Raw genomic sequence first — 27,415 nt, 5'->3', positions numbered from 1 at the left:
ATATATATATATATACTGTATATTTCTAGTTGCTTTGCCATTGCAACTCAGTGTCTGTGTGAATGTCCCTTTCACTTCAGATAAAAGATGGGCAACTTTGGTTCTGGAGGGCCACTGTCCTGCAGAGTTTAATTTCCTCCCCAATCAAACAGAAGAGCCTGCAATTTTCAAGCAATCTTGATAACTAAGGTTCAGATTTTTAGGTGTGTTTGATAAGGGATGGAGCTAAACTCTGCAAGACAATGATTCTTCATGTGTGCATTTCCCAAAAAGCATTGTTGGCTAACTATGGTCGCAAGTTCCACTAAATGGTACCTTAACTTTTGTGTATCTAACATGGTTATAGTTTTTTCTCATTTTTAATGTGTAACAAAATAAAATTCAAGACTTTATGGGTAATAAATATGTGTGTGTTTACAGGTGTAGTCCATCGTAAAATAGGGTCAGATGGAGAAAGTGATCAAGCTTCAGGAACCTCTTCTGATGAAGTTCAGAGTCCTGTTAGAGTGCGCATGCGCAACCTTCAGCAACGCATCTCTAATGAGGTAATGCATGTACAATTTCAAGTGAGTAATAAACAAACATTCCAACAGGTAGACACACACTTAATTCTGTGCCCAAGTGATATATTAATTACATGCTATATCTCAAGCATGGTTCTGCTATTTGCTCTGGAGGAACTCACAGTATGCAAAAGGGTCTTAGTGCTAAAGGGGGTCAGTTATTTCTGTTGATTGGAGGTGCTGACCCTCCACTTCACACTTGAATAAAAACTTTAGAAGTAAGCCCTGAAGGTCACAGAATATTGAGGCCATTAGAACATCATCTGCTAATTGCAGCAATACCACCCTAAGGCCCTGGACACCCACTGACACTTGGCTGCACCCCTGAGATCATGTCCATGAATACCAAAAACAGGATCAGAGGCAAGGGGCAGACTTGACAGAATCCAGCATAACTGTGACTAGGTCTTACTGCTGAGAATGTGGACACAGCTCCTGCACTGATTGTATAGTAACCGGGTGGGCCAGATAAGCAGCACTAGTACCCCATACTCCTGGAGTGACTTTCTCAAGACATTCCGGGAAACATAGACATAGGCCTTCTCCAAGTCTGCAAAATATCCAGGATCCTTACGAGGGTAAAAAACGGATGCACCGTTCTAGGACAGAATGCCTTTGCAGCACCCTGGCATAGGCGTTCCTAAGTTGGCTAAGAAACACGATGCCTTGATAATTGGAACACATCCTTTGTTCACTTTTTTTAAACATAAGAACCAGTACACCAGTGCTTATTGCCTGGTACTTGATTCTCATGCACAGTCGGACTACATCCAGAGCCTTCAGTATCTCAGGACAAATCTAATCCACTCCAGCATTTTGCCACTTTGGATACTTATTATTGACTACTTCAATTACTTATTTTGGGGGACTGGGCTATGACTCCCCCAAGTCCTCCAGTACTGTACTTGTGAGGGGACGATATCTGGGTTCAGAAGATCTTTAGTTCCATCCACCTCCAAACTACATGCCAGGTGAGGTCAGCCCTGTACCGGATTGCAACAGTCTAGGCCAGCCCATGTTTCCCCTAGTCACCTAATGGTTTGCCAGAACCTCTTTGAAGCCAGCCAAACATATGGCTTCTCAGAGCTTTTCCCATTCCTGATTTTTTGCTTCTGCAGTCCTCCTAGCCTGCTGAATTGAGAGACCCACAGGCTAATCAATCCCCCAAAGCCTCCTTTTTCTGCTTAACTGCCTCCCCCATGAAAGGCATCAACAACCACCCTCCAGCTCAAGGCAGCTGGTTCTGCAATGGAGGTTTTGAACTGGACCCACTATCGCTCCATTTCTACAGCTTTCATTGGGAGAAAGGAATAGCTCCTCTCAAGGATGGAGTTAAATAACTTTCTGACAGAATTCTCGGCTAAAGGTCCCAGTTCACCTACATAATATGTTTGGGTTTCATATTTCTCTTTTTTTTACCCAAGTGTTAAAACAAACTTTACCCCCCCCCCCCCCAGATCCCTCTGTTGTCACAAACATAGTTGTCGAAGTTGCCCATTAATACTATGGATTCATAAGGTGGTACCTTCCCACCTAGTGTCTACAAGAAGGCCAGATATAGGCACAGAACACAGTTAGAGTCTTCCCATCTGTTTCACTGGGCCACATTAATGTGACCCTCTCAACCAGTAGGCTAAACCCCAAAACAATGGTGTTGAGTTGGAGACTGATTTGGAGAGTTCAACCCCTATCCAGACAGTGGCTTCCAGAGACTGGGCACTGTGTGTTATGAATCAGCGTCACCAGAGGTAGCCCTGCCACTCCAAGAACATTTACACTACACAGACTCTTGCACTACACCCTGAACTACATGTCCCATGCTCCACTTCACTGATTAAATTGACAGGTGCCACTCATTGCCCTGTCTAAATAAACTGCTTCCGGGCTAACAATTCTTGCAAAGTCTTGTTTTGCCCTGGCTACAATTCTGAGCAGTTTTCCTGTGTTTGTGTTTCCTGTGTTTGTTCTTAGATTGTTTATCTCGTTATTGATTCCTCGCCGCCTGCCCCTACCCTCTTGCTTGTTTAATGGATTATGATTCTCGCCGCCTGCCCTGACTTATTGCTTGTTGTATGGTTTACTATTACCTGCCCAATAAAAGAACTGCAGATGGATCCACTTGCCTATGACTCCTCGTTACACTGTGTGTAGTGAGACCAACTATATCTAGCTGATATTTCTCAACTTCCTGCCCACCAAAGAGGCCACATACTGTATATGTACAAATAGCTTGTTTACTGGTGTCAAGCTTTTCTGTTTTTTGAGATTTTAGTTTAACCAGTTCAATCAACAGTTTATTTTTAGTGAATTAATTTTTCACATTCTCTTTTTTCTGTTTTGTATGGTTGGCTTCAGCATTTATTGCTGTTTGTCCATCTCGAGAGCTGCCACACAGAATTGGCTACTGTTTATTGGCAGTCTTGCTTTTCTTTTCTTTAGTCATAGTTTTTGGTAATGTGAGCTCACAATGGAGTTGAATACCTGTATACATCAAGATGCAGGTACATCAAGAGTGTTGCCCCATACAGCTGCTTCTTGGCAATTATATATTTCCTTCCCTTTCATTTCCTATTCAGGACATCAATAAACGTCTCTCACTGCCAGCAGATATTCGTTTGCCAGAAGGTTACCTGAAGAAATTTGCAACAAACAGCCCCCCATTTGACAAACCTCTAAGTCGAAGATTTCGCAGAACATCACTTGTGAGTTTTTCTTTATTATGATCTATTCATTTGATATCAGATATTTAGAATCTATTTTAATTCTTATATATTTTATATATCTAGATCTATTCTGTCTTGTTTTGAAGACCATTGTTTGATATGGTAATTGTCATAATCTTGAATTTTACCTTGAAGATTAAATAATATTAGCACTGACAAATTTAAATTCATATTTTTGTCAATAGTTTTTTTTTTTTTAAGTGGAAGATGAAAGTCAAGGTGTTTTTTGAATTATTATGAAATTAAGGATGATCATGGTGTTAATTATTCAGGAAATTGTGTATCAGATATACTGTATAGAGGTCTGGTCTTCAAAATGGTTGTGAATTATTGTCATTCATTTGTTGCAAAACTAACCATTTGGAAAATAGCAAAGATTCCTTTAAAATCAAATACAGGTATGTGCCGAAAAATTAGAATATCGAGGGAAAGTCCATTGATTTCAATAATTTGTTTCAAATAGTGAAACTTGTATGCTATATTAGTTCACTACACACAAAGTAAATTATATTTCAAGCCTTTCAATTTTTTTTTGGTCATTTGTTTTAATTTTGATGATTATGGATTAAAGACAAAAAAAATCCAGCATTTCACAAAATTAGAATATTAGATTAGATTAGATCCAACTTTATTGTCATTACACAAGGCAACGAAATGCAGTTTAGGTCTAACCAGGAGTGCAATAAGCAGAAAGTGCAGGATAAAGGTATACTTTATAAGTCATAAGTGCACTTATAGGAGATATGTGCAGGGAGAACTATGGAAATATTACAGATGAAAGTACTGTGGGCATAATTTACAGGTGCTATTAACAATTAGAATGTACAAATAGAGGAACATAATATACAATTCGCTATTAACTAAAAATAGGAATTGCAGATGTATATGAACATAATATACAGGTAGCTGTTTACTAAAGCAGGAATTTAGGCAAGGCAAGTTTATTTATATAGCACATTTCATACACAATGGTAATTCAAAGTGCTGTACATAAAAAATGAATTAAAATCACAATAGAACATCACATCACATCACATAAAAAGCATAAAAATCATCTTACGTCAGTACAGATAGTCAGACTATACTCTGTCTTACCTTACTACGCAATCAAACAGTAATTACTAATCAGACAGTCAGACTATACTCTGTCTTGCCTAATCATGCAATCACACAGTATTTCGATTTGTATAGCGCTCTTCCCAGCCTCTCGCTGAGGGTATTCTTACGTCAGTACAGATAGTCAGACTATACTCTGTCTTACCTTACTACGCAATCAAACAGTAATTACTGATCAGACAGTCAGACTATACTCTGTCTTGCCCAACCATGCAATCACACAGTATTTTAAAATTAATAGAACATCACATCACATCACATAAAAAGCATAAAAATCATAAAAATTTAAATAATAATAAGATGATTTAAAAAATTGATTTTGAAATTAATTAGCACAGTCAAAATGATTATACATAAAATAATGCAGTCTGTTCGGACGTAGCACAGTGCTCATTCAATAAATGCACAATTGAACAGATGAGTTTTGAGTCTGCATTTAAATGTGGCTAATGTATTAGCACATCTGATCTCTTCTGGAAGCTGATTCCAACTGCGGGCGGCATAATAGCTAAAAGCGGATTCCCCTTGTTTTGTGTGAACCCTTGATATTACTAACTGACTCGATCCTAGTGATCTGAGTTGTCTGTTAGGTTTGTATTCAGTGAGCATATTTGCAATGTATGTAGGTCCTAGGCCATTGAGTGCTTTGTAAACTAGTAAAAGTACTTTAAAATCTATCCTAAACATAACTGGTAGCCAGTGTAAGGACCTGAGGACTGGTGTAATATGCTCTGATTTTCTGGTTCTAGTCAGAATCCTGGCAGCAGCGTTCTGTATGAGCTGCAGCTGTCTAATGGTCTTCTTGGGAAGGCCAGTGAGGAGACCATTACAATAGTCCACCCTGCTGGTGATAAAGGCATGAACAAGTTTCTCCAAATCTTGACGGGAAACAAAACATCTAATTCTTGCAATGTTTTTGAGATGGTAGTATGCTGATTTAGTTACTGCTTTAACATGGCTACTGAAACTGAGGTCTGACTCCAGAATCACACCCAGATTCTTGACTTGATTTTTTGTTTTTTGACCCCTAGTGTCAAGGTACGCATTTACCTTATGAACTTCATCTTTGTTTCCAAATGCAATGACTTCCGTTTTCTCCTTGTTTAACTGTAAAAAGTTTTGGCACATCCAACTGTTAATTTCATCAATTTACAAATAGACATGTAAGATACATTTATCAAAAATTTACAAAATGTATATGTGCAATGGGAATGTGCATTTACAAATGATTATGTACAGTGTAGTGCAATTAATTAAATAGTGCAATGGTAATTGGGAGAGTTTGGGGTGTGTGGGGGTGGGGGCAGAGTGTCAGCAGGAGGCAGAGTTCAATAAGGAGAAAGCTCTGGGAAAGAAGCTGTTCCTCAGTCTGCTGGTACTTGTCCTGGGGCATCTGAAGCGCCTGCTGGAAGGCAGGAGAGAAAACAGTTTGTGGGCGGGATGAGAGGAGTGTTTCTTCTGAATATCCTCAATGGTTGGAAGTGGAGTCCCTATAATGCGTTGGGCAGTTTTTACCACCCGCTGCAGTGCCTTACTCTCCGCAACAGAGCAGCTTCGGTACCAGACTGTTACACAGTTCGTAAGGATGCTTTCTATCGTGCAGCGATAGAAGTTCATCCGGATGGCTGAGGACAGCTGGTTCTTCTTAAGTGTTCTCAAGAAGAAGAGGCGCTGGTGAGCCTTCTTGACCAGGCTGGAGGTGTTGGTAGTCCAGGATAGATCCTCCGAAATGTGGGTCCCCAGGAACTTGAAGGATGAAACAGACTCAACAGCCATCTCGTTGATGTGTAAGGGATCATGTGAGCCTCTTCTTTTCTTCCTGAAGTCCACAATGAGCTCTTTGGTCTTGGTGGTGTTTAGATTATTGAATCTCCTCCCTGTAGGCAGTCTCGTTATTGTTGCTGATGAGACTGATCACCGCAGTGTCATCTGCAAACTTTATGATGGTGTTAGATCCATACACAGGCCTGCAGTCGTGGGTGAAGAGGGAGTAGAGGAATGGGCTCAGCACACAGCCCATGTGGCACACCAGTGTTGAGCATGATGGTAGTGGAGCAGATGTGGCCTGACCTAACATGCTGAGGTCTGTTAAGTTTTTTTTATTGGTCAATATTTCATGTGACCAATAAAAAAAGGATCTTAAACACATGTTGGCCTTCTGAAAAAAAGTGTTAATGTACTCTATTATGTCCTCAGTACTTTGGTGGGCCTCCTTTTGCACTACTTACAGCATCAAGGCGGCGTGGCATGGAGGTGATCAGCCTTTGACACAGTTGATGTGTTATGGTAGCCCAAGTTGCTTTGATATTGGCCTTCAGCTCATCTGCATTTCCTCATCTCCCTTTTGACAATACCCCATAGATTTTCAATGGGGTTTAAGTAAGGCGAGTTTGCCGGCCAATCAAGTACATTTATTCCATGGCTATTAAACCAGGTACTGGTAGTTTTGGCTTTTTTTGGGCAGGTGCCAAATCCTGCTGGAAAATAAAATCATCATTTCCAAAAAGCTTGTCGGCAGCAGGAAGCATGAAGTGCTCTAAGATTTCCTGGTAGACAGCAGCGTGTTGACTGTGGACCAAATAAAAGACAATGGACCCACACTAGCAGATGACATGGCTCCCCAAACCATCACTGACTGTGGAAACTTCACACTGGACTTTAAGCAGCTTGCCTTTTGTGCCTCTATGGTCTTCCTCCAGACTGTGGGACCTTGATTTCCAAATGAAATGCAAAATTTGGTTTCGTCTGAAAACAGGAGTTGGGACCACTGGGCAATAGACCAGTACTTTTTCTCCTTAGCCCAGCACAGACGCTTCTGATGTTGTTTTTGGTTCAGGAGTGGCTTGACGCATGGAATTCTACAGCTGCCCATGTCATGTGGACGTCTGTATGCTGTGATTCTTGATGCACTGACACCAGCCTCTGTCCACTCCTTATGCAGCTCACCCAGATTGACAATCCTCTCAAGGCTACGGTCATCCCTGTCACTTCCAGCCACATTTTTCCCTTCCTCTTAACACTCTGTTAATATACTTCTATACTGCGCTCTGTGAGCATCCAGCTTCTTTTGCAATTGCCTTTTGAGACTTTTCCACCTTATGGAGGGTGTCAATGATGGTCTTCTGCACATCAAGTATATCAAGCCTACTAAGCCAGACTGAGACAATTTAAAGACTGAGGAAACCTTTGCAGGTGTTTTGCGTTAATTTTCTGATTAGATTGGGACAGAGGGAGCCTACAATGTTAAACTTAGTCATGATATTCTAATTTTGTGAAATACTGGATTTGTTTTTTTTAATCTTTAATCCATAATCATTAAAATTGAAACAAATAAAGGGTTGAAATATTTCACTTTGTGTGTAGTGAACTAATATAACATTCAAGTTTCACTTTTTGAAACAAATTATTGAAATAAATGGACTTTCCCTCGATATTCTAATTTTTGGGCACATACCTGTAAAAACAGATAATAGAAGTACAATCAAGGGCTCTTTTGCAAAAAAAAAAATTAAATACATTTTTAACATTTTCACACAGTGTCTTCATAAAAAAAGAGTATGTGGAAGGTGTGGAAGTCTTAGTTGATTGGTCTTAAATTTTGATTTAAAGAAATTCTTTGACCTTAAAGGTAAGATTATGATGTGTGTATGTTTAGAGTGTTTGATTATTTTAAGTGGATCATAAAACTTCTTAATATTATTATTTTAACCATTAGGCAAATTACACCAATTTCAAGGTCTGTTCACACCAAAGTTTGGTGCAATTAACTTTTTAATTTGAATGAACAGTGGTTAATGGGTCTATTCAGACTGACACAAACAGTTGCGTGCCATCAATGTTCTTTTTTAAGTGTGCTTTTCCATTGTGAAAATGGAATTACCAAATATTACCAAATATTCAATGACAAGACCATTTCTGATGTGTACCCAATGCCACTGATACGTGACATCCTTGAATCAATGGAAGAGGCCTTCTGATTTATCACACTGGATCTGCAATAAGGGTACAGGCAGGTCGACATTGAGATTTTACAGTGAAATTACAGTGTGTCGTAACTTAATAGCTATACCAATTTAAGCCTATGGCATTTGGACTCTGCAATGCCGTTGTCACATTCCAGAGGTTTTTCGAAAAGGTTCTTACAGGACTAAGAGGAAAGATTTGCTTTGTTTTTGTAAATAAACATATATGAATATACAGTGCTGCATGAAAGTTTGTAAACACTTTAGAATTTTCTATACTTCTGCAATAGTATAACCCAAAACATCAACAGAGTTTTGCACAATTCCTGAAAGAAGACAAAGAGAACCAGGTCAAACAAATGAGACAAAAATATATTATTTTGTCAATTATTTATTAAGAAGATTTATCCAGTGTGAAGTATGTGAATCTTTGCTTTCAGTACCTGGTGTGACCCCATTTTACAGCAATAACTGCAGCTAAATGTGTCTTGTAGCTGATCTGTCCTGCATAGAGAAATGTAGGAATTTTACCCTATTTTACCCTTCCACAAAATTTCAGTTGGATTAATGTCTGGACTTTGACTTGGCCATCCTTAAACATTAACTTTGTTCTTCTTTGACCATTCTTTGGTAGAACGACTTGCGTGCTTGGGGTTGTTGTCTTGCTGCATAATCCCCATTCAACTCTCTTACAGATGTCTGGACATTTTCCTTTAGAATTTGTTGGCATGTCGGTGCCGATAGCCTTGTGGGCAGCGCGTCGACATATAGCGACGTTGCGCTCTGGGTGTCCCGTGTTCAAATCCCGACTCGAGGACCTTTCTCGATCCTGCCCCCCATCTCTCTCCCACTTCGCTTCCTGTCATGTCTGATCTGTCCTATTGTAATAAAGGCAAAAATACATCTTTAAAAAAAGAATTTGTTGCCATAATTTAGAATTCATTGTTCCATCAATGATGGAAAGCTGTCCTGGCACAGATGCAGTAAAACAGGCCCGTCCACAAATAGGATAAGCTTCTTATGCTGGAATGCAGTGTTTTCCTTTCTCTAAACATAACACTTTTCATTTAAACCAAAAGGTTCTATTTTGGTCTCATACATCCACAAAACATTTGTACAATAGTTCTCTGGCTTGTCCACATGATCTTTAGTAAACTACAGATGGGCAGCAATTCTTTTTGGTGGCAGTGGCTTTCTCCTCACAACTGTGCCATGCACACCATGGTTGTTCAGTGTTCTCCTGATGATGGACACATGAACATTAACATCAGCCAATCTGAGAAAGTCTTTTAGTTGCTTAGAAGCCTTGCTACCTTGGTTTCCTTTGCAACCTCACAGATTATTACCCATGTTACTGCCACATTTTCGTTTCTATTCATATTCTGTATTAGTATTGTTACCGTTGAGTGCCACCGGGGGGCGCTGTAGCATTGGAGTGAGCTTTGTATGCAGAGTAGAGGTTAATTTCCTCAGAAGAAGCGATCTCTAGAAGAAAGAAAAAGTAAAGATGCATGACTAAAGCGTGGTCACTAAGCTAAGTCTAAGAGAAATAAGATAAACAAAAAGAAGAAGAAGACTAAAACTAATTCCTTTCTCGGTACTCAGCCAACGAGGTATTGTTTTGTATGTTGTATTTATCAAAATAGTTTCATCTGTCAAATTTCTTTCTTTAAGCTAATTATTGTTTGTTCTGTGCCTTTAGTTTTCACGGTGTGTTTATGATCCTGACCAAGCTGGATTCAATAAATCCATCAGTTGAGAAAGCCACTTGTGTCTGTTGGTACCTGGAGGAATTACAACCAGTGGCGGTTTTAGGCATGGGCGAACGGGGCAGCTGCCCGGGGCGGCATTTTTTCATGTCACGTGGGGGGCGGCACACAAACTTGGAGGGGGAAAAAAATCATCTGTGCCGCTAAGCGGTTTTCTATTATCTATGTCTGATACCTGTGCCGCTCGTGCTGCTGAAGGAGCTGCACAGAAGCTGAGAGAGCAGGGAGGTGTTGGGGGGCGCAGAGTAGGGAAGCGCGGGGCACAACCTAACACTTTTGAATTTTGCGGTTTATGTAAATCCACAAGGGGTTCAGAGTACAATTTGTATCCACATTATTTTCACACTTGTCTAGTATAAATATATCGCTTTGTTTCATATTTACAGGGTATACGTTTTTCGTTATTTACCTCAAAAGAAAGGAAGTGAAATGTGACAACATGCCCCGTAGGTGGGGTACATTGTAACATCTGTGGGGCACGTTGTAACACGACCATATGACAGCTTAAAATGTTATAGGATCGAATGAAAAAAATGTACACAATAATCTAAAATATTTTGTCAATAAAATACATTTTATATTATCAAAATCCTTTGAAGTAAATAGTGTAAACTGCACTGCTAATGTCGTAGAATAGCATATTTTAATAACAGTGGGGCATATTGTAACACGTTAAAACGTTCTCCGTCTGCACGACTGGAATATAATAGAGGTTAGTGTCTTCTGCTGGTTTGCGAAGCATTAATAAACTACCTAATGTTACGTTGCTGGTGCTGGAGTGAAGACGGAGAACGAGGTACGAAATAACAATTAACATTTAATGACTTCTTGACAGGAATATACAGGAACAGGGAGTAATCCACACACACAGAAACTTCAAATCAACAACAAGGACCGACAGCTAACTGAACTCACAGACAGACTTTTAAAGACAGACTAATCATAAGACACAGGTGATACAGATGACGATCTAACAAGGACTGAACCAAATGATAACAAACAGACGGGGAAGACAGAGGGAGAAACCAAATACATAGACATTACTGTGACAATATGCCCCCCTCCGGAAAGGCGCGTCCTCGCGCCGTAGAAAAACAAAAACAGACAAGAGGGGCGGACAACCAGGAAACCAGAGTCAATGAGGGAGGGGGCTTCGGCGGAGGACGCAACCCACGGAGGAGGACCAGAACAAACGTCAGAGGGGCAAACAGGACAGTCCAAGGGGGCGTCGACAGTGGGAGGAGCCAGGGAGGACACAGGAGGGACCTGAAGCAGGAGAGCAGGACCCAGATTGCAGCCAGGATGACGGCCCACGGTGGAGCCGACGGAGGGAGGATCCATGGTGGAGGATGAACCGCCGACTCCAGGGGGCCGACCGACAGAGGCAGAGCAGCTGGCAGAGGAACCCGAGGCGGAGATGGAGAGCCGACGGACCAGGGCGACACCGCGGAACCGGAGGGCCAAGGTCGAACTATAGGCTCTGACGTCCGAGGCGGAGGCGGAGTTCCGGAGGTCCGCAGCGGAGCCGGAGCGACAGAGGACAAAGGCGACGCTGAAGGGAAGGAGGAGCCTGACAGAGCCGGAGGGACAGAGGGACGAGGCGAAGCCAGAGGAGTGGAGTCCTGAGGCGGCGGATGGTCGACGACTGACCAAGGCGGAGCCGGAAGGACGATGGAGCCCGGTGGAGCTGGTGGGCCGACGGGCGACGGTGGAGCTGAGGGCGTAGAAAGTCGTGGTGGAACCGCAGGGTCGGAGGGCCGAGGTGGAGATCTGGGCTCAGAGGCTGGAGGCGGAGCTGAGGGAACCTCCAGCCATGCCACCGATGTTAGCTGGCATCCCTGCGGCGAGCCCACTGCATAGATGGTGGGCTGAGGGTGAGCAAGGGGACTGACTGATGACCTGGGAGACTTCGGACAGCTGGGTGGAACCAGCGGGGACTCAGGACGGCTGGGCGGAACCAGCGGGGACTCAGGACGGCTGGGCGGAACCAGCGGGGACTCAGGACGGCTGGGCGGGACCAGTGGGGACCAGGCAGATTCAGACAGAAGAGGGCGGGTGGGAGGGTAGTCTATGCCAGCCAGTGGCTCCGAGAAAAAGTCTATTAAATCACATGATTCATAATCCAAAACTTCAGAGAAGAAGTCGCCAGAGTTATCCATCTCACCCCCAGCGGTATTGCAGTGGGCAGGGCTCTCCATTTCCCTCACTTTCTCCACGTCGCAATCCACCGTTGCAGATGTAGAATCCAGCTCACGCACCTGATTAGCCAGAGAGGACTCTGGCTCTGTCGCTCGCGGCTCTAGTCCCTCATCCGCGGTGCGCTCGGGTTCATGCTCTGCGTGTCGGGGTGATGGTTGGCTGCTCTCTGGGTCAGAAGTGGGGCTGACGTCCTCCTCGACGCTGCCGACAGTCCAGGAAGATCCACAGGATGCCAGCACCCACTCGATGTATTCGGCGAGGCTCTCTCGAGGACCCTCCCCGGACAGCTGCGTCTTGATGTTGTCATTAAGTCCGTTGCGGAAGAACGTGCATAGGCAGCTGTCCGGGTAGTGCTTAGATGGTGCGAGGACCATGAAGTCTCTGGTGTGGTCCTCGAGAGAGCGTTTCCCCTGCTTCAGGAGGATAATGAACACGTTGGGTTCATCCATAAGGAAAAAATAAAACAAACACTGATACAAAAAACGGAAAAGAAACGCTGGGAAAGACGCCATGACCGGTTTCGGTCGGTCCTACTGTTACGTTGCTGGTGCTGGAGTGAAGACGGAGAACGAGGTACGAAATAACAATTAACATTTAATGACTTCTTGACAGGAATATACAGGAACAGGAAGTAATCCACACTCACAGAAACTTCAAATCAACAACAAGGAACGACAGCTAACTGAACTCACAGACAGACTTTTAAAGACAGACTAATCATAAGACACAGGTGATACAGATGACGTCCTAACAAGGACTGAACCAAATGATAACAAACAGACGGGGAAGACAGAGGGAGAAACCAAATACATAGACATTACTGTGACACCTAAACTGATAAATAACAAATTAGAGATTAAAATAATAGCAGATTTGTCTAATTTTAAATGAATACTAAAAACTGAATTGAAAAGTTTACTTCAGCCAGAAATGTACTTTTACTATGTTAAAATAAATATTCAGTGATATCTTCAAAAGGCTTTTGAATTTTGGCGCTCTTTTTTTCTCTGCATAGTGTTGCTATGGCAATTAGTAAATACCGTAAATTTGGTTATGCTGGCATGTGTGGAAATATATAAACCACGTGTGTTACAGTTAACCCAGCGTTAGTTTGTGCCCCGCTCTACCCTACAGTTTACCTCTCCCAAATGAAGCAGACAAGGAGGGGGGGCTAAACTATGTCAGTGACACCTGACTTTCTTACAAATAACGCACATTTCATTCAAAATATTATAAACACAGACCAATAATCTGCACATTTTTAAAAATTTATTTAATTGTGTGAAATGGCTAATAAAAATAGGTAATAAAAAATGATTATGATGTGGAGGTGAATTGGTTTAGTCTTGACTTCTGGTCGTGACAGTGACTGTGACTGTGGCTCAAGCAGAGAGGAGCTTTTCCAAACTAAAGTTAATCAAGACATACCTGAGGTCAACCATGTCTCAGGAACGGCTTACTGGCCTTGCTGTCATAAGCATTAATCATTCAATAGGGGAGCATATCTCATATGATGCCATTATTGATGACTTTGCATTTAGAAAGACCAGAAATGTCAGAGTTTAGTTTCAGTTTGTGTTTTCTGTTCTGCAAGGAAATAATTAAATTTTCTTTAGAGTGATTTATTCTATATTTATACTATATTTTACTTGTATATTATTCTAAATAATTTAAAATATTTTTTTCTTAAATAATATTTGTTTGTACAGAGTATATTTATTTAAGTTATGAGCAGTTTAATATTTTTGTTTTGCAAAAATTGGTCTGTTATGGGATGACATATAGTATTACTACAATTAAACGTGTGGTGTGTACAAAATGTGAAGCTGGGGGGGGCGCCGTGAGGGAGACTCGCCCAGGGAGCGATTCAATGTAGAACCACCACTGATTACAACCCATCTTGCTTTTGGAGTGGTCTTTGTAGGTCAACCTTTGTAGTTTGTACATGCTCTGTCTGAATGTAATTTTGTTGAGCCCAAACTCTTAAGAGATGGTTTTGTAACCCTGTCCATCCTGATGAGCAACATCAACTCTTTTTTTAGGTCCTCAGAGAACTCCTTTGTTTGTGCCTTTATATACTCCTCCACAAACATGACCAGACTTTGATAGATCCCTGTTCTTTAAATGAAACAGGGCAGGCAATGACACTTGATAGTCATCCCACTGATCAAAAATTAGATGGACTCTAATTTCACATTCAAATGAACTACTAATCCTAGAGGTATTTTTGCCACTCATGGATATGTAATATTTAATCATTTTGACAGTTTGACATGACAAAGACAATATATCTCATTTGTTTGATTGGCTTCTCTTTGTCTTCTTCCAGGACAAAATCTGATGATATTATAGGTCATATTTATGCAGAAATATAGAAACTTTCAAGCAGCACTGTTTTATGTATGAATGCTCTCAAGCAGGCTCTCAAGATTCACTAGTCCTCACACAGCCCAAGTTTTGCCAAACGTTCCAGGTCCATATGAATGTTAGTGACACAGGACTGGGAGAAATCCTCACACTGTGGAAGATGAGAAGGTTATATCCTAAGCTTAAGAGAAATTATGAGCAAAAGATTGGAGTTATTCCACCTCTGAAAAGTGTTTAAGAGTAGTGTGGAAAAGTGAAAGGGCTGACATTTGAAGACTTCACGTTATTACAAACCTTCATGCCTGTAAAAATAAAAGCTGCACCCTGTTTCTTTATCACCCATCCTAAGTGTACATAAGTGAACATTAGCCAAAATTTCACAAGAACAAACCAGTTACAATTCCATAACTCACCTGTAGTCTGCTAACAAACTGTGGCATCTGCCAGAAAAACAAGCCAGACAACTCAAAACCTAGCAGCTCTCACTGAGCACCCAAGTCACAGAGCCAGGACATGCATTGGGAATTGACTTAAAAGGTGTGTTCCGTACCAGTTAAAATATATTTAAAAATAAATTTAAAAAGGACATTGTGAAAATACTCACAAAGAGGAAATCTTAACCCAATGAGGGCAATGTAGTATGGCCACACAAGGGAAGCAATATTTATTGTGTCTAATCAGTCTTCTGTTGTTAAATATCATTATTGTTCCCCCATTTTTTGCAGTCCGTCATATTCATTCATGGTCTTCAGTGTCACAAGACACTCTTTTCTATAAGAGTGAAATAGAATTTTCATTCAGCCCATCTGCTGTATTATTATTTATTTATTTATTTATTTTTATATTGATCACATGCAAAAATTGCACAGAAATTTCATGCTGGTGTGAACAGGCCTTACGGTTTATTACATCTAATGTTTACATTAGGTCATCGATGAAAAACACGCCTTGTCTTTCAGTGAAACCCCATTGCTAACAAAGTTTTACTGATACATCTCTTTGTCACAGCCAGCTAATTACTCAGATTTGTTTTCCTTTTCAGTCAGAAATCGGATTTGGCAAATTAGAGTCGTATGTCAAACTGGAGAAATTGGGAGAGGTGAGATATAATCCTCTGTACACTAGACAATTACACAGTTTGTGATGCACTTTTGGACAAACTTTTGAATAGAAGTGTTTAAATTGGAGTTGCCTTTTTTTTTATCATATTGTTAGCAGAATGTGTTAAGACCGGGGAAAGTTACTTTTAAAAGTAATGCATTACAATATTGAATTACTCCCTAAAAAAGTAACTAATCTTTTTTTCAATCAAGCCTGAGCTTTCTTGTTTTTAAAAAAATAAAAATTTTATTGCAGGTTTGTATCATATTCTTGAGTTTGCTTTTCACTGTTTTTTTATATTTAAGGAATACTGAATTTGTTTTTGTACAAGTGTGTTTAAGTAAATGAGTAAATTCATGCTGACATTTAATCTATAACTACAAAACATCATGTTTACACAGCGCACACAATGCCTCTTCACTTGCTCCTGATTTCTCTTAACATGTCCACAAGAGCTCTTTCAGTTGATACATGGAAAACAAAGTAACTGCCATTACTTATTTGAAAAAGTAACTCTGATATTTTCCTGTACATTAAAACGCAATGTGTTACTTTACTAGTTACTTGAAAAGGTAACCTGGTTATGTAACTTGTAATGTGTTATTCCCAACATTGGTTAAGACAGTCTGACACTACATTGGTCAGTTGATATTGTTCTTTTCTGATCATTTTCTATAAATGCAAAGGCCATTACACATCATTAATGCCACTGAACAGCATATTGTATGTGTGTGTTGTGTGCAGGGCACATATGCAACAGTATTTAAGGGCCGTAGTAAACTAACGGATAATCTAGTGGCTCTGAAAGAAATCAGGCTGGAGTATGAAGAAGGAGCACCTTGCACCGCCATACGAGAAGGTACTATGCTTTTAGGATGCATTAAATAGATTAAACATCTTAGGAAACTGGATCGTATCATTCATCAAAGCATTCTGCATGCAATCCAAAAAAATAAATAGGTTTTCATCTTGTGCTTTCTGAAGTACTTCCCATAGGTATTTGACTTGCAGGCTCATTTGGGATTAGTTAACACAATTTTCCAAGTAGACTAGAGTAAGAGTGCCAGGCTCTAAGTGTAGAGAAATTATCACTTATGTTTTAATTTATGTTGATATAAGGATATTCTCTCTCTGTCAGTGTCACTCCTGAAGAACTTGAAACATGCCAACATCGTCACCCTCCACGACATCATTCACACAGAGAAGTGCCTTACACTAGTCTTCGAGTACTTGGTGGGTGAGGGGCATATATTTCATTCATCATTGTATTTCTAATTTTGTCCACCTAATTCTAATTCATTTGCGCTCTTTTGCGTGTCTTTTTCAGGAGAGGGACCTCAAACAGTATTTGGATGACTGTGGGAGCATAATGAGTGTTTATAATGTAAAGGTTAGATGTGAAGACATATGTCTTCCAGCTGTAACTGCCTGTAATTTTAGTTTAGAATTAGTACGTTTATTATCCTAAACATATAATACTAAAGAGTAATGCATGAGTGAAAGTTACTGAGGAAAAGATATGTATTTTTATAGGCAAATTAAAGGTATATTGAATTAAATAGATAATAAAATTAAATCATAATAAAAATAATTAAATACATGAAGCATGGTTAACAGCAGTAAAGGTAAATACCAAAGGTAAACACCTGATTTTGGAATGACTGTTTTGTACTCTTTGTTTTCACCTTATAGATTTTCCTGTTTCAGCTATTGCGAGGTCTAGATTTTTGCCATCGGCAGAAAGTTTTGCACAGAGATCTAAAGCCTCAGAACATTCTTATCAATGACAAAGGAGAGCTCAAACTTGCTGACTTTGGTAGGCCCAATTTCTCACATACCCAAATACTTATCTCTCAATAAGCAGAGACATGTTTACAAACTTAATTGTACAATGTGGAGTTTAACGGTTTGTTTGTGTCTACTGTAGGTCTTGCACGTGCCAAGTCAGTGCCCACAAAAACATTCTCTAATGAAGTAGTCACTCTTTGGTACAGACCTCCTGATGTGCTGCTGGGATCAACAGATTACACCACCTCTATTGACATCTGGTGAGATGCACACACACTTACATGTTCAGTCGATTTGTGTTGCTCTCTTAAACATTAGTCAAATTATGAACATTTGTAGGAAACATACCTTATTTTCAAGATAAACTAGGAATTGGGCAACCTTGCTTAAACAAAGGGTTGTAAAAAAGAGTACACTCTTAACTAAATTCAACAAATGTATAATATTCCTCTATACTGTAGCTTTAGATGTCTTTTAGATGACCCTTCGTTCATCTTCAGAACACATATTTATTTTTGATGCATCATGGTACTCTCCAAAATGGCAAAGGACTGTCCTGCACACAAAACATATTCTTGTAGCTTCATAAAATCACAGTTGAACCACTAATGTTGCATGGACCATTTTAACAATGTTCATACAACATTTCCACGCCTTGACCGTGGTAGTACTCTTGCTGTCTATGGAGGGTCAGTGAGCTCTCTGATTTCATCCAAAACGTCTAAATTTGTGTTCCGGAGATGAGCGATAGCCTTACAGGTTTGGATTGACATGAAGGTGAATAAATAATGTCAGAATTAAATTTTTAAGTGAACTATCCCTTTAAATACCCAGAATTTTAATGGGAAGTGTTACTCAAAACATCTCTACTAAGGTGCTTAAGAGTGTTAAGTTTGGGTGAATACTTCAGTGTGTTCCAAACGGGATATATTGCCCTCCAAAGGGCATTTGGAGTGGAAACAATCATGGCTGCCATATTTAAGTGTCTTTCCAAACCGAAGATCTCAAAACTAGCCACTTCAAAGGGCCCTTTGGATTAAAGGATTTCGAAGGGTACTACTAATGGACACTTTGGGCTTCCATGATCCTTTGCGCAGATTCTTTGCATGATGACGCAAAAGGGAACTTCAAGAAACAGTTGTTTGGTCCCACACACCTTTCAACCCTTCGAAGCTCTCACTCTGGAGGGTAAACCCTTTAAAGGGATTAGGGTATAGGGATGAGCCCCTCCGAATGGAACGCAGGGTTTGTCACCAAAAGGTTTTACACTTTGGGAATGTGTATCATCATTGTCATGGAAAAAACACACCCAACAATGCATTGAATGAGGAAAGAGTATCACCTTAAGTTTCAAGATTTTGAATTTTTTTTTTACATATATGAATTTATGACATCCTTGAAAAAAGGAGGGAAAACTCCCTCACCTTCAGCACTCATACTCAACTTCATATTGGCAACCAAGCACTTCTCACTGTACTTTTTTAAAATCACCATAGCATTTTGGATGCTGTTAGATTCAAAATGATTTACTTGTTCTTATGAGACTAGAGCACTTTTGTCCTTTGGCCACATTAAGTACTTTCTCTGTGAACAGCAACCATTTTACTACTGTGGGTTGCGTCTTACTGTGAGATGAAATGGTCCAGTTCTGGTTATTTCAGGAATCTCATAAAACCATTTTTGTATTACTTGTGCCAGTATTTTCATACTCAAGACAATGATTTGTTATTCTTCCCTCCCATGTGGTTCCATTGTTGTTAGAATTAAGTCTGAGAAGGACTTAAAGGTGTTTACTTTTAACTGTCAGGCAGTTACTCCTATTTAAATATTTGATTCAGCGTACTCACCTGTTAATCAAAGACTTTGTCTTCATTTGCTATTAGGATGGTATTATGCAGGTGATGAGCAGTGTCTGGTTTCCTCTAGACACAACCTCTAGGCAACTTTGGCAAATGTCGCCGTCAAAGAGCAGCGAGGTGTGATACAGGGCCCACAACTGATGTGTTACCCATTCTCAATGGTAAAGTGCCCAAGCAACATTGCACCAAAAAAGTTGCCCGATAAAATTGCTCAAAAAGTTGCCTAGTGTATCATCAGCATTAGACTTGAGGTTTGTCAGACCAGATGATCTTGTTTCTCACAGTCTGATAGTCTGGGGGATATCCTGTGTTGATTGGCTGGCAGTCTGTTTGACATCTCAGGGAAACCACCCGGGTGGTGAATGATGAGTTGCCAGATGGAGCCTTGTGTGCCAGTTGCCGAGTTATGTGTTAATGCACAGCAAAGTTCTTCACAGTATCCTGAAGACTTGCTGGAGACATAGACTTAGCAGAGTGAATCTTCAGCTAGGTTTAATGAAATGAAATATCTCTGATGGAAGAAAAACTTTAAGGTAATAATTTTTTTTTTTGGTTAGTTTTGGTGATCGAGTGAGTACTTGGGGTACTGGGTTTAACTTACTTTTCTGTAAATATTAATTATTTGAATATTACTTTAACTAGAAGCATTTGATACAATGCACAATATTGGCATAAATAAGAAACAAGTTCGTTAAATATGTACTCCCTTAAGTTAAAGGGATAGTTCACCCAAAAATGAAAATTTTATGCTTATCTGCTTACCCCCAGGGCATCGAAGATGTAGGTGACTTTGTTTCCTCAGCAGAACACAAACAAAGATTTTTAACAAAAACCGGTGCAGTCTGCCAGCCAAATAATGGACGTGAATGGGCACCAGACCTTTAAAAACAAAAACATGCACAGACAAATCCAAATTACACCCTGCGACTCGTGACGATACATTGATGTCTTAAGACACGAAACGATCGGTTTTTGTGAGAAACTGAACAGTATTTATATCATTTTTCACCTTTGATACACAGCCACTTCCATCTGTCCTGAGCATGAGCTTTTCACCCGGCTCGTGACAAGTGAACGCGCTCCGGCGTAGCAAACACCATAAGGGTAAATCGGTGAAAAGTCCCAGATGACGTAATCTTTTAGCTTTAAATCGGTTTGAACAATCAGGATAAGCGCAAGTAATTACCATTTTGAATCGCCACTATACCCACAATCTCTGTGCACTGTGTAAACAATGAGTGTTGTATTCATGCGACAAATCGCTTCCGGCGTTTGCGTATACTACGCCAGAGCGCGTACACATGTAACGATCCGGATGACAAGCTCGTGCTCAGGACAGATGGACGTAGCTGTGTATTAAATGTAAAAAATGATATAAATACTGTTCAGTTTCTCGCAAAAAACGATCGTTTCGTGTCTTAAGACATCAATGTATCGTCACGAGTCGCAGGGTGTAATTTGGATTTGTCTGTGCATGTTTTTGTTTACTTTTAAAGGTCTGGTGCCCATCCACGTCCATTATTTGGCTGGCAGACTGCACCGGTTTTCATTAAAAAACTTTGTTTGTGTTCTGCTGAGGAAACAAAGTCACCTACATCTTGGATGCCCTGGGGGTAAGCAGATAAACATCAAATTTTCATTTTTGGGTGAACTATCCCTTTAAGATTTCACACCATTTTGATAACAAATGTTGGCTCAGACAGTAGACATCCTTACCTCTTGTAAAATCTTTTTGTAAAATCTCTTTTTACCTCTTGTAAAAGTTATATTTTGTGTGCTTTTATGCCTTTAATGGACAGGACAGTAGAGAGATGACAGGAAATCAATGGGCAGAAAGAAAGGCAGGAATCAAACTTAGGTCGCCGTGAGCACAGTTGCGCTGTATGTTGGCGCACTAACCACAAGGCTATCAGCACCGACACCTCTTCTGAAATCTTGAAATATTTTACCATGTTCTGACCAGAAACACCTGCTTTCTTCTGGACGAAAGAAGCAAGCATTTTTTTTTTCAGTTGTGCCTGGATTCAAGCGGGATGGTTGTTATGTGCCTAAATTCGCCCCTCTTCATATTACTACCTTTTTGAATTTGACCCCAATCAAACCCTTCCATTGTCTGCACATCCACCACAGACTCAGCTCTATTAACACATGGCCTAAGGAGAGCATATACAGTAATACACTGTGGAAAAACTTAAACACAAGCTTACCTATTCGACCTGGAAAAGTGCAGGCCATTGGAGTTTAAAGTCTTCAACAACTGGACTCTCCTGTATAGGAGAATGTTTTTGACATATTTTCCCTCACTACAGATGATTTGTTTCTCTGTCTGAAATGATTCAGCAGCTCACACATCAGTTTTTCAAGACTTTCATCTGTTTCTCCAACAGGGTGAAGAGGACAATAAAAAACTTCAACTCTTTTAGGTTTCTTAACATTTTGGACTGGAAAGCACTCATCCCTGGATTTGTTCTTCCGTGAATTAAGAGTGACTTCAGGACAACCAACTTTGTGCATCTTTGTCCTGTAGTTTGCCATTTTAGGTTTAAGACTGACTATCCAAACACCTAACAATCTCTCAAACATTGCATTTTTTCAAACTTTGCAACCTCGGCTATCTTGGAATCAGTATACTGTGTTTTCAAACATTTCTTCATCCAACCTCTTCAAAATGCCAAACTTATGTCTTGGGCTCATCTTCAGAAAGGTTCCAGTTTCACAAAAAAACGCATTTCCATGTTGACGCTCCAATTCAACACTCCAGTTTTTTTGTATGAAAAACCAGGAATGGTAAATCCCTGTGTCCAGTGTCTGTTTCCATAGTATGCTTTTGAAGCGATGTGTGACAAACAACCTGCTTACAAAAATGGTGCTTTGTCTCAGATCTGCATTTCTACATTTCTGCTGTTTTATTTCTGGAAAAACCTCTTGCAACCTGCTTCAATGATCAGAAATTGATTTAGTTGTGTGCACTGGTGCAACAACTAACTCCACAGTATCTTTGAGGTTCTTAAGGACTTGCTAGGCTGGCTCTTCTGGAGGTACCAACTGTCCAACAAAGAATGGAAGTAGTCAATTTCATTAAGTAAACTGACCATTTTCATGAACATTGCCTTTGAATAAGTCATGTGCAATATCAGGTGGGTACCTAGTACTTCCATTGAAATAGGATAGACATGCAAACAAAACACACCGTCTTTTAACATCACAACATTGATCTGACATACATTTTATGGATCTCTTTGCTCCAGGAGTAAAAAAAATCTAAATTCACTTCCTACTTCTGAATTTCAGATTTTTTTCTGGATGTGCCAAGTGGTTTGCAGATCTCAAAATCATCCACGTACAAGTTCAGCAATATTTGCAACTTGCTACCTGACCTAAAATTGTTGCACTTGAAATGCACAAGTCTTTCTTGCCCTAATTCCGTTATTATCTATTTGTGTGTTATCCACAATCTATTCTATTGTTTCAACAATTTTGAAATGCTACAAAGAGTTTTGCTGGCACTGGTTAACCTGGAGAACATGTCTGTTCTTCTGAATTGGCCTGAATTGTGCCTTTTATACATTTCTCCAAAAAACACTTTATACTTTTTCTCTCTCTGCTTTGTTTTTATTAATGTAGGGGTGTAGGTTGTATATTCTACGAAATGATCACAGGACGCCCCCTCTTCCCTGGGTCAACAGTGGAGGATGAACTTCATCTTATATTTCGAATACTGGGTAAGAGCTGTGGCATTATGCACTTAAGCTTTTAGTTTTTAGCTAATTTGTCCCAGTTGTACCAGTGGTTTTGATTTAAAGCGTTTGTTTGCTAACTGATTTACAGTCAAACTGATTATGTTTTTGATTTGTTCCTGTTTTCTGTATGTTGTTCTCAGTCTATTACTGCACACAGCTACTTTTTTGTCTTGTTTGTTCATTGTTGGCTTTTTATGTTATAAACAATGTTTTAATTTGTGCATATTATAAGCCAGTTTGGACATACTTTTTTTTTTTTAATGGACCTCTTCAAAGTCAATAGAGACATCCCGGAAAGTGTGTTGAAATTGGTTGGAGCTATACTCTGCAAGACATTGGCCCTCCAGGAGCAGGATTGTACACCACTGATTTATTACAAATGTATAATACCAAACTCAAAAGAAAACCCGTCAGGCAATTTATTTTTCCATTTATACTTATCTTCTTTGGTCCGTTGAGTTGCACATGCATGAGTCTGGCTCTTTTATTATATTGTGTCTGTAGTAAGTGTATTGTGTTTGTTGTTACATGTTTGTTTGAATATGTGTATGTTTTGAACTCGTTTTTAATTAAAAACTGTAAAATATGCTCTACCTAATGTCTTGATGATGCTAATCAAAACAGGGTTAAAACTTTTTTTGACAAGTGAAATAAGATCCTACAACATTTTATTTAGATCTCTAGCTGACTCTAATGACTTGGGAGTGTATTTGAGATTCTGTTTTAGTTATAATCTTGCATGTCATCCTCAGGTACTCCTACCGAGGTGTCTTGGCCAGGAATCAACACCAATGATAACTTCCTTTCATACAAATTTCCCCATTATGATGGGGAACCTTTGATCTCTCATGCACCCAGGTGTGTATCTGTTGTTTTACTGTTTTTGTTCTTTTTTTCCTTTCTGTTTGGCAACTGTTGTGATATTGTATATTCATGTGGATCTGTAAATGAGCTTTATTGTTAAGTTCTAGATAACATTTTTGTATGGACAAAATGTCATAGTATCCTCATCTAGACTAGGTGCTACAGGGGAACAGTTAAGATTCATGTGGTGATTAGATTTAATTAGTAATCTTTTGCAGTCCTTGTACTTTTTCCTGTTTTATTTTCTTTTTTAAATGGAATAACAACATATGGAAATATGGCTAGTGTTTTAGTTCAGTTTAAGGGCCACGATTAGAACAAGTGCTTTCAGTCATTGAGTATGACTGTTTATGTTTTTGAAACTTTTTAGAAAAGTAGCACACAGGTTGCTCGATGCCATTGGGCCCATCCTGCAATAAAACAGCACCTGCTCCTGTATCAATAGCTAGTTTTAAAGCATAGTCGTACACTGGGACAGCAACTCACAGGCCTCAGGGACAGTTTCAGCACCGGACAGCAACACAGGGGATCAGGTACCTGCAAAGCACTTGACAGGGGCAAACACACAGTTGGAGTATGCTCAGCATTGGACAAGGCTAGGAATGTGTTTACATCACCAGAGCTGGGTTTGTCCAACTGCTCACAAACAAGATAAGGTCTTCTATAAAGGGCATGGTCAGAAGTAGCTACAATCTAATCCCTGTCACTGACTCTCTTTTCTATGACATAGGGCCACGATAATGAGCCTGAAGGATTGAACCAGAGATAGGTAGAAACACCAGAACTTGATCACCAGGCTTAAACTGTCAAAAACTGACAAACCAGACTTTTATTTTGGACTGAGCAGCAGACAAGCTCACAAACTCACAAGCTCAGTGTAACTTGAAGCAAAAAAAGCAGACATAATCAAGGAGATTTTGCAGTTTGGACTCATTCAACCAATTCTCCCGAAACAGTATTAGGGTGCCACGCACATTATGAGCAAGCACAAAATTTGCTGGGCTGAAACCTGTGGACTTCTGTACAACTTCGAGCTGCATATAGCAGATGTACACCATCACTCTTTTTCAAAGTGTCAATGCAATAGGCATGGAGCACAGACTTGAGAGTTTGATGAAACCTCTCCAGTGTGCCTTGACTTTCCGGATGGTAAGCGCTTAAAAAAATGGTGGGTGATGTTCAGCTGATTGGCCACCTGTGCAAAAACACGAGACATAAAGTTTGTCCCCTGGTCAGTTTGAATTTCCCCTTAGGGAGTCCAAACATCGAAAAGAGCTTAATGAGTGCTTTTATAACAGTGGGTGTAGTGATTTGAATGCATGGGTATAGCTTCAGGAAAACGCGTTAAAGCACAAATAATGGTCAATAAGAACTGGTTGTCAGATTTAATTTGGGGCAGTGTACCCACACAATGGACAAAAACATGATCAAATGATACATCTACTGCTGAAATAGGAAATAAAGGGTATGGTGTGATGGGTGGGTTTGACTTTTTCGGAGATTGGACACATATGACATGTTTTACAGTGTAACTTTACATCCTGTTTTATCCATGGACAAAAAACATGGAGCAAGATACAGTTGTAAGTTTGTTAATACCTAAATGACCAGCTAAAGGATTGTCATGTGCCCGGCTGGGTATTTACTGTGAAACTTGTTTGGGAAGACAATCTGTGTGACAATGCTCCATCCATCCTTTGTGGAAGCGTAAGGTGTCCACTTACACAGCAGGATGTAATTTTTAAGGAAATAGCCACAAGCCATATCTGCAAGCTCATCCTCAGAGACAAACAGTTCAAATTAAGAGGTTAGTGACTTATTACACTTCTGCTCAGAAATAAGATGTTCCCAGGACATGTGCGTGCCACCAAATCGCATGCCACCTTTACATAATGGCATGGGATCAGAGGCTGTAGGTGGAGGGCGCATGATCTCTGATGTTTTAACCATTAGAGGCAACGCTTCGTAGCAGTATTATATTTCCAGCAACATATTAACAGTAAGCAGTGGTTCACGTTTCTTAATAAAGTGGGACTTGGCAGTGTCGTGACTCTTCTTCTGCCTGACAGAATTAAGGCTGGACCAACAAGATAAAAAGGATGTTTCAGTGCTGCCCACATGTGCAAATTAAATATCAAAGCCATTAACTGATTTGTAAACCACAAGTAAAAAATGCAATCCGAAATCTCATTTTCCATTTCCATTTTGATAAACTAAACGGACAAAAATGAAAGCACAAGCCATCCCTCCATTTCTCATTATTCCATTTCAAAGAGGTTATCAAATGAGTAAAAAGTACACAAACTATACACACAGAAAAGTAAATAGCAAATGAGAAAAGGAATGACACCAATTTTTTGCTGTAATGAAAATACAATGCAAGTGATTCAATTCTAAATTATTAATCAGTACTACAATTTCTTAACATTAAGACTGGAAAGCTACAGCTATAATATGTTTTGTGTGGTTTTGTTCTACAGGATCACCAATGATGGTCATGATCTACTATGCCAGTTATTACAGGTAAAGTATGCATTTGATTTTGCCCTTGCAAAGAAATGGCATCGAAAGTTTTTTTATTGATGTCTATTTTAATGATTTACATTTTACCGTTTTTTTGATTGACCGACAGTAAAGGAAATTCAGGATTATTTTTTGTGATGTCATTTATACAAAGTTCATTTCAGTACTTCTTTATTTCCTGTCTTCCTTAGCTGACCTAGTTTATTGTCGTTTGTAACCGTAACTTATTGTGTCCACCTGCCCCTTGTTAACACACTCATTTAGTTTCTGTATATATACTACCTGTTTAGTTTAGTTTGTTTCTGTTCTTATGTTGATTTCAAGTGGTTGTTCTGTTCCTGTGTCTTTATCTCTCCTGAGTAGCAATAATTTGAATTAATTTGAGCTATTGTTAAAGTTTTATTGCTGTAACAAGATCGTTCTCAAACTCATCCTTCTTGCAACCCTAATGACAGAAAAACAGATCCTAAATATGGATCTAGCAGCATTTTCTCTTGGACCATAAACTATTCTGTGTTCCATTATTCAAGATGACCAGGATATTGAGGAGACCATGAAGTAGCTTCTTAATTTTTTCGGCTCTGCCATTGGTTATGCCATGGGCTTCTAGTTCTACAACTATGCCTCGTTTCTCCACCCCTTTGGCTCAACCTTCCCCACAGGCTCCGTCTCCGTCTGCTGAGTGCCAGCACCACATGACGACAATGGTCTGTCTCGTACTGGGAGTATAGGAGAATATTATTAATGTACACTACGATGAAATGTAGTAGGTAGTCCCAGAATACTTGATTAATGAAACCCTGGAATACAAACGGGGCATTGGCCAGGCCATCCTACATGA

General features: G+C 39.8%; 1 protein-coding gene across 1 annotated transcript in view; it reads left to right on the top strand.

Moving 5' to 3' along the window:
- Positions 1 to 27,415, top strand: part of LOC141340295 (cyclin-dependent kinase 16) — a 42,700-nt gene that overhangs the window by 7,996 nt on the left and 7,289 nt on the right. The window contains exons 3-13 of the mRNA XM_073845222.1: positions 421 to 545; positions 3,140 to 3,265; positions 15,742 to 15,798; positions 16,545 to 16,659; positions 16,939 to 17,033; positions 17,128 to 17,190; positions 17,493 to 17,616; positions 17,728 to 17,848; positions 23,072 to 23,169; positions 23,940 to 24,045; positions 26,532 to 26,574. Coding sequence (XP_073701323.1) covers positions 421 to 545; positions 3,140 to 3,265; positions 15,742 to 15,798; positions 16,545 to 16,659; positions 16,939 to 17,033; positions 17,128 to 17,190; positions 17,493 to 17,616; positions 17,728 to 17,848; positions 23,072 to 23,169; positions 23,940 to 24,045; positions 26,532 to 26,574 — 1,073 coding nt within the window. The remainder of the gene's footprint in view (positions 1 to 420; positions 546 to 3,139; positions 3,266 to 15,741; positions 15,799 to 16,544; positions 16,660 to 16,938; positions 17,034 to 17,127; positions 17,191 to 17,492; positions 17,617 to 17,727; positions 17,849 to 23,071; positions 23,170 to 23,939; positions 24,046 to 26,531; positions 26,575 to 27,415) is intronic.

The sequence above is a fragment of the Garra rufa genome, chromosome 8 (genome assembly GCF_049309525.1).
Source record: "Garra rufa chromosome 8, GarRuf1.0, whole genome shotgun sequence".
Taxonomy (NCBI): domain Eukaryota; kingdom Metazoa; phylum Chordata; class Actinopteri; order Cypriniformes; family Cyprinidae; genus Garra; species Garra rufa.
This window is presented reverse-complemented; position numbering and strand designations above follow the sequence as displayed.